This window comes from Mustela nigripes, chromosome X (genome assembly GCF_022355385.1).
Source record: "Mustela nigripes isolate SB6536 chromosome X, MUSNIG.SB6536, whole genome shotgun sequence".
NCBI classification, from domain to species: Eukaryota; Metazoa; Chordata; class Mammalia; order Carnivora; family Mustelidae; genus Mustela; species Mustela nigripes.
Window position 1 is genome coordinate 99,864,989 of NC_081575.1, and position 8,731 is coordinate 99,873,719.

Sequence of the window (8,731 nt, forward strand, 5' to 3'; positions counted from 1 at the left end):
CAAAGGTAATAAGTCCATGAGGAAGTGTAGCTTTTTCAGCAAATGATGCTGGAGCAACTGGGCATCCATCTGAAAAGCTAAACCTTTACCTAAATAAACTTTACACTTTACACAAATATTAACTCAAAATGGATCACAAACAAATGTGAAACAATACAACTGTTGACAGAAAAGTTGATTAAAAAAAGAAACAAAACAGAATTTTCAGGATTTAGGGTTAACCAAAGATTTCTTATACTTCATACCACAATATGATCCATAAATTTAAAAAAATAATAAATTGAACTTCATTGCAAAAGTTCTTGTTAGGAGGATGAAAAGATATACTACAGATAGACAGAAGATACTTGGAAACCACATATCCAAAAAAGTACCATTATCTAGAATATATAAAGAATTCTCAAAACTTCACAGTAAGAACACAAATCATTCAGTTAACACACAGCAAAAGATTAAACAGACACTTCACTAAAGAGGAGACAGAGATGGCAAATTAACACATGAAAAAGTGTCAAATACCTAGCCAACAGGGAAATACAAATTGAAACCACAGAGATCTCATGATACACTGATGGTGACGATTAAAAAAAAAATGACAATACCAAATGTTGCAAGGCTGTGGAGAAACTGGATCACTCATGAATTGCTGGTGGGCATGTAAAACGGTATAGCTACTCTCGAGAATAGTTTGGCAGTTTCTTATATGACTACACATGCAACTACCATACAACTCAAATTCATTCTTGTGCATTTTTCCCAGAAAAATGAAAATTTATGTTCACAAAAACATGTACATGAATATCCACAGAAGCTTTATTTTCAATAACCAAGAACTGGAAACAACCCACATGTCTTTCAATGAGTGAATAAACATCGTGGCAACAGCCATGTGGTGGAACACTACACAGCAATAAATAACAACAAACTGTAGATGCACACAACAACTTAGAGAGATTTCAAAGGAATTATGCCGAGTGAACAAGCCAATTCTAGAAGATTATATAACGTACCATTCCATTTAATAACATTTTAAGTTAAAAAAATAGATATGGAGAAAAGATTATTTGTTGTCAGGGGTTTGGGTTTGGATGGGCAGAAAGGTATAAGGGACAAGAGGAATCATTGAGGTGATGGCACTATTCTGTATCTTGACTGTTTCAATGCCAAGACTTTGATTATAAGATTATATGACAGTTGTGTAAAATGTTACCATTGAGAGAAACCACGTAATGGATTCATAGGATCTCTTTATATATGCCTGGCACCTGAATATGAATCTCAATTATCTCAAAAACAAAAAAATCCATTTTATTTTTATTAATCTTATTACTTATTTATTTAGAGAGAGAAAGCATGGTGGGGGAGTCAGAGAGAGGCAGAGGGAGAGAGAGAATCTTGAGCAGGCTTCATGCTGAATAGGCTCCATCTGACGACCCTGCAATCATGACCTGAACCAAAATCAGGAGTTGGATGCTCAACCAACAGAGCCACCCAAGCACCTCCAAAATAACAATTTTAGTAAAAAAATATGGTCCCAAACAACTTAGTACGTTGGTATTTTGGCAATGTTTTAAAATACCTGTGTGCTGGCTACCTCTGCATATGAAACTGGGCATTACTGAAGAGAGGGGAGGGGTTAAAAACTGGGGGTCGAGACCACAGGAAAATGTTAATTTTTTTTTTATAAGATAAACTTACTCCAAAGGAAAATAAAGGAAACTGCTGTATAGCTCTCCTTTATTTACTATTTCATGTAAAAATTAAAAAAATATATTTGAAGGAGAAAATTGAGTAAAAAGCCAAGTAGCATGCAGCAAAGAATTATGTGCTATTATCATGTCCAGAATAGATACCAAGAGAAGGAGGTAGGAAAGCTCTTGTTTGTTATGCTGATAGTAATCTTAAGGTGTTCCCATTATTTATACCATTTAATTGTACATCTACAGATACAAATGCAAATTAGCTGTACATGGAAAGCCTTACAGTTAAACCTTTTCATTGAAAAGGGCCCAGAAAGACTAGAATGTATGAGTACAAGCTAACATTTTCAAATATCCAATGTTCTTTGCAAGTGGACTATTTAAAAACTAATGGTGACAGTTTTGTGGTCTGAGAGCTAACAATGTGCCAAAATGTCAGTGACTCGACTAACAGCCTTGGGCTCCCCTCAAGCCAACACCAACAAATGCTATTTAAACTGCTCATTTATAATGATTTTGAGTAGTACTTTCCAAACTGAAAAAGAAAGACATATCAACACAAGCTTCAAATCAACTGGAATACTTTAATTCCAATAACAAGAATATCTTTTTCTGCAGTTTACTCTTTCTCTAGAATACTGCTTAACACATACAAAACTTTAAGGTGCATCTTCCATTAAAACATAGCCATATGAACATATGGCAAATATCACTGTTTCTTGAACTTTTCAACCTTTCATTCATTACTTCAACTATAAATTCAGGGACATGTTAATGTAATTTCTCAGAGCCCTGGGTCACACAGAGTATATTTAAACAGATCAAAAAATAGCAACTTCAGTGCTTTAGAAATTGAGATTACTAATGTGAACACATCATTATTTTCTCATCAACAATAAATAATGAAATGAAATGTTAGACTATGGACATCCAGCTCAATTCTAATCTCAGATAAATGAGGACATATATTTGGCTATCTTGAAGAATCACCTCTACATGCATGAACAACCAGAAATAATGATATTTTTAAAGAAACAAGAGTGAAATTAAATCAAATAACTATTAGTTAAGTAGGGAAAGTCAGTCCAGAAAATACTCTTCAACTGTACCAGTTTGGCAATTATCAATGTCATTACGAAATCTCTACTTCTAATAAGGGATATGTTTGACCATAAAAGGACTGGTAGGTAGACTGTAAGGGAAAGAACAAGAGTTTTCCAAAGGAATGATGCACTTGTCCTTTTATGGTCCATCAGACATTTTTCCCAAGCACAACTTTATTTGCATTCATTTATATTTTCCAAAATTAACTTCAACAGGTATGCTGTTAATGTTAACAACTCTTAGGTGGTTAAGAGTTAAGTTTAACTCTTATGTGACTCTGATTTTAACGTCCTATGCATCTGTGGCTGTGACTCAGCATAAAGGTAAGTTATAGGGGAAAGTGAGGGGGAGGCATGATCCTCAAACAGTGGAATGAGAGCAGCAGATCAGAGTTTCAGAAGTGAAAGTTGAATTTTGATTTTAAAGACACTGAGACCTCCTCCAAATTGAGAATCTATTGCATTAGATCTGGCTTAATTTATTTTAATAAACCAAAATGCAGAGACAAAGATTTAAACACACCCTCTATATGCCTGAACCCTGCTATGCCAATGCTCTTATAGCCTAATGACATCTGCAATCATTCATGCAGGGTGTGATTCACAATCCATGAAGGGCTAAATACTTAAACAGATTTTTAACTGCTAAAGTTTTACATGGAAACTGTTTCAATGCATTATCATTAAGCAAACTACATATGTCTCTTCTAGAAGCAGACAGAGATGTATGGATGTGTGATGAGTTTCTTTGTGGTTAAAGGCATAACCATTATTATTAACTTTTCTTTGGCCCTGAGGGACCCAGGAAAATTTCTCTGTTGACCCAGCATTTTTTGTTAACAGAATAATCTGGAACACAGGCTTCTTTTCCCCTAACATGGCAATGCTGCCTTTGTCTTCCAGTGCACATATAAATGTTTACCTAAATCATCTTTACAGATGAGTGTGAACCAGAGGTACCTGTGCTCTATTTGTCTGTGAAGGGCAATAACAAAATGTTACAACCCATTTAGTGATAAACTATGCATCCTTTCTGCAAGTCTTTGCTTACATTTTATTTTCAACATTTCACCTCCTCTATAAATTTTATTTCATAGTCTTTAGTAATTTCTGGCAACATAAGTAGATACCCAGATGGTATCTCTTTTCTCCATAAGCCAGAAATAATGTCTCAATATAAATTCTAATCCCATCTTTTTATGATTTAGGTTCTAAATTTTAGAAAGCAGCAACACACACAAATACTGAGACAAAACCTTTAGGTGAAAGGGATAGCAGCAAAACTTAAGTATAAAAAAGCAGCATATGATTTAATTGTTTCAGCAGTAATAGAATTAAAAGAATACCTGATGACACAGGCGTAAAGACCACTGTCCTGCAGTAGTGTTGGCCGAAACCAAATGGAGTCTTCTTCCTTGCTCATTCTACTTCCATCAAAGGCTATTGGCTCTTCAAAGTCTCCAGGTCCAGAGCTTTTGTACCACATCAAACTGAGTCCAGCACTTTGGGCCAAGGAGTAATTTGCTCTGATATAACCATAAAAGAGTGCACATTTGATTCGAACAGGCTCTCCTACCAAAACTTGGTATTTCTTGATATCAACAGACCAATCGGTGCATCCATCAGCTATAGTGAACAAAAGAAAGAGAGAACGAAAACATTAGAGAAAAAATAAACTAATTAGCCTACTCATTCAACAAATATTTATTGGACATCTGTACTGAGTCACATTCTACTCTAGGCACAGAGGATGCAGCAATGTATAAAACTCAGAAAGGCACTGAGAAGTAACTTACCCTGCTAATAAACAACATATTCATCACTTAGTTTGCTTCTGCTGTTATTTATTCTAGTTTATATTGGGGCAACTGACTGATCATTGGTTTATTGCCTTTTATTCTAAATCCACTTTTTTTTTTTAATGGATCTGGGCCTTTGAAATATTTATTTTGCTAGCTGGCAGTATGGGCTTTTTGGTAAAGGGTCCTGGAGAGACACTAAAGAAAGAAAGCATTTTTCTCCTTGATTCCAGCTGGCTTTCTTAGAAAGTTCTTGCAGTGGGTGAGGCTTTTCCAGCACCTGCTTCCTGCTTCTCCAGTATCCAGCTTCTGCAGTGTCTAGTAGCCAGCAGCTTGGATATTGTTTTAGCAGAGTGTCAGGCAAGGCCAGCTTTCCATGAAGAGCTTTCCTAGGCACCTCCAAAGGTGAATCTCTGTCAAGTTCCAGAGGGCAGATTTCCAACACATTCTGCCATTGTGCCACCTCACTGATTCCAACCATTCAGTAAGCCATATACTTTCCTGATAAGGTTTGGATCTCGGTTCCAGAGGTGAGAGGATTGGGGGTGCTTCCCCTTGGATGTTCTCTCAGCCATAGGGTTTTGCAAAATGAGAGCAATTCTTCTAGTCTTCAGGGCTCTCTTTTGCTATGGACTGAATGTTTATGTCCTAAAATTCACATTGAAGACTTACTAATCTCCAATATCATGGTATTTGAAGGTGGGGTCTTTGGTTGGATGAGGTCATGAGGGTCCTCATAAAAGGATTAGTGCTTTCATAAAGGACACCAGAGAGCTTCTCTCTCTCCCTTCTTCCTTCCCTCTCTTCCTCCATGGGATGGGTATCACAGAAAAGACGCCAGGAGGGTACACAACAAGAAGGTAGCCATCTATAAGCCAGAAAGAGGGATCTCAGTAGAAATCAAATCAGCTAGCACCTCAGCCTCTAAAACCTCTCAGCCTCTAAAACCATGAGAAATAAATTCCTGTGTGTAAGCCTTCCAGGCTACAGAGATTTGTTACGGTAGATTGAGAAGACTAATACATCTTTCTTTCTTACTAGCCAATCCTTTAACACTCCAATGCCCTTTTACATTTAATACTTCTTTATATAAACTTTCCTTCTTCAAATTGATGTGTGCTTACCTCTGATTGGACACTTGATGTTAAAATAAAAAAAAAATAAATATTTTACAGCCAAATAAGGCAAAAAAAAAAAAACAAAAACAAAAGTAGGTCAAGCTCTAGTAGTGGTTTCACAGCCAGAGACAGAGGTAGATAGTCACTTTGCTCTGCTGGAAGCATCTATGGGAGTTTGAAATAGAAACTAGGGTGGAAAATGTGGCTGATGGGTGTGGGGGCTGGTTGGGTTTTCTGGGTGTCCTGGAAGCACCACCTTCCAAATGGCATCTTTTTTTTTTTTTTTTTAAGAGCACTATACACCAGCGATTCTTTTTTTTATTTTTAAGATATTTTAAAAAATTTATTTACTTGACAGACATAGATCACAAGTAGGCAGAGAGGCAGGCAGAGAAAGAGAGGTGGGGGAAGCAGGCTCCCTGCTGAGCAGAGAGCAGAGATTCTGGGATCAATCCCAGGACCCTGGGATCATGACCTGAGCCAAAGGCATAGGCTTTAACCAACTGAGCCACCCAGGCACCCCCCAAATGGCATCTTGACACCATTTTTTAATCACACACACACACACAAATAGGTCCCCACAAAGCTGGTGGGGATGTCTCCATTATCATTATCATAGAGAAATGGTGGATTTCTTGCTTAGAGAGGGCAGTTGCCCAATAAATTAGTAAAAGATAATCAATTTCACAGAATGCACAATATATAAATATTAAGCAAAAGGGCAAAAAAATGAGAAAAGTGGGACTTCTAACAGTGGTAGCATCTGAGCACTTCAAGAAGAATTTAACTTGCTACAGATTAAAAAGAGGGGAGACTAAAGGATCTGAGAATAGGATGAATAATGTAGGATTCAAGAGAAGGAAAATAATCAAGATGAGAAGGAAGATGTGCATTATTAGAGCAAAGAGACATATGATCTATAGAATCATCTACATTGCTTATCTTAAAATAATATCTAACATCTAATGAGCACTTAACTATGGCTGAGTTTATAGATTTTCATTTACCTTTCACAAAAATATCAATTAAGGCTTTTGAATTAACCATTTCTCTGTATATGGAAACCTTTTTTCAAAGATTATTATATATATTTTTATTTTAGAAAGAGAGAGTGAGCTGATTGGGGCGGGGGGCTGAGAATCCCAAGCAGACTTTGTGCTGAGTGTGGAGCCCAATGCAGGGCTCAATCTCATGACTCTGAGATTCCAACCTGAGCAGCAACCAAGATCAGAGGTTTAACCATCTGAGCCACCCAGGCACCCCTACATGGAAGCTTTCTCACCAATTCCATGGATTCCTCCCTCCATTCCTCTAAATATCACCTCCTTAAGGAAATCTTTAGTAACTGCCATGTCTGAAACACCAGCTTCTTATCCTGATCACTTATTCCATAATCTGCTTCAGTATTCTTTATAGGAATTATTACTATCTGATGTTACATTATATAACCACTTTCTTTTTGCTTTGACTCCCCAGTAGAATGTAAGCCCCTTGAACTCAGGGACTTTGTCCTTCTAACTCACTTCTTTAGCTTCAGAGCCTGGAACTATGCCTACTAACCATCTCAACACACAGTTCCTGAATGAATGAATGGGTAAATAAGCTAATAACTAAATTTTACAACTGAAGAAACTCAACACCAGTGCTAGGACTCCCACTCAGTTGTGTCTAACCCTAAAATTAATTCTCCCTACTACCATGATATTTTGTTTCCTAATTAAGGTATTTTCAGTTTCACAACATTCTTTAATTTTGTTAATTTCAATTACCAAATTTTGGTTTAAAATTCCTATTAAAGACCTATATTTTGGTAATGTATAGAGTAAATGTACTAGAAGCTTGGTGGACATCAATGTCCAAGTTATTGCCATGATCCCTGTCAATGACTGCTGCAGAACTGGCACAGGCACTAAATGGGATGACAGAACTGTACACAGAGATGTCAAGGTTATAAAAATATATGTGATATTTATCAACATTATTTTGTAAATTATCCCACTGCATGGAATAAATCTTAGGCAGGTTTTTATTTTAAACAGTAATGATTCTAGTGATAAGCATGAAATCATTTTGTTTTGCCACTATATGACTTACAATACAATTCTCAAATCAAGTTATTGTAACTAAGGCCATCTGTCACAAAAGACATTTCTGCCAGTGAAAAAAGGCTGAAACACCTTCAAGGTAGCAGAGTAAATGGGGAGATAACATTTTTCAAACTCCCAGAAGATCTGTAAGATAAAGCAAAATATTTAAAACAAAAAACAAAAATATTTAGTCAAGAAGATTCTAAAAAGTAAGTAACAAATTAGATCAAGATAACAGAGGGAGAGTTGCATTAGGAAAGAGATATTAATATGTACTTTTAGAACACACTCAGAGAAAAGCTGAAAGAAAACCATAAATATTCTGAAAATTAAAGTTATTCAGAGGCACCTAGCTGGCTCAGTTGGTAGATCATGCAACTTCTGATTTGGGGGTTGTGAGTTCAAGTCCCACATTGGATGTGGAGATTATTGAAAAATAAAATCTTAGCAAGATGGTGGAGGAGTAGCAGACTGAAATGATATCAGGTCCCAGAAGTTCAGCTAGATAGTTATCAAACCATTATGAACACCTACAATCACAATAGGAGATAGAAGAGAAGAGCAACAATTTTAAAAACAGAAAATCAACTACTTTCTGGAACAGGGGACATTCAGAGAAGTGAATCTGAAGTGATGAGAAGAGAGACTGTGGGGGGAGGGGCTGACTCCCAGCAAGCGATGTAATAAGAGATGAGGAAGGACACTATATCATACTCAAAGGGGATGTCCAACAAGAAGATCTAACAATTTTAAATATCTAGGCCCTTAACATGAGAGCAGCCAACTATATAAACCAATTAATAACAAAATCAAAGAAACACATCAACAATAATGCAATAATAGTAGGGGACTTTAACACCCCCCTCACTGAAATGGACAGATAACCCAAGCAAAAGATCAACAAGGAAATAGGCCTTAAATGAC

The 8,731-nt window shown here is 36.5% G+C and overlaps 1 protein-coding gene across 1 annotated transcript in view; it reads right to left on the reverse strand.

Moving 5' to 3' along the window:
* The window catches only part of LOC132007192 (interleukin-1 receptor accessory protein-like 1), a 494,275-nt gene extending 489,192 nt beyond the window's left edge, over positions 1-5,083 (reverse strand). Inside the window, exons 1-2 of the mRNA XM_059385285.1 lie at positions 4,837-5,083; positions 4,150-4,429 (exon numbers count right to left, since the gene is read on the reverse strand). Coding sequence (XP_059241268.1) covers positions 4,150-4,429; positions 4,837-5,083 — 527 coding nt within the window. The remainder of the gene's footprint in view (positions 1-4,149; positions 4,430-4,836) is intronic.
* Between the last annotated feature and the right edge of the window lie 3,648 nt (positions 5,084-8,731).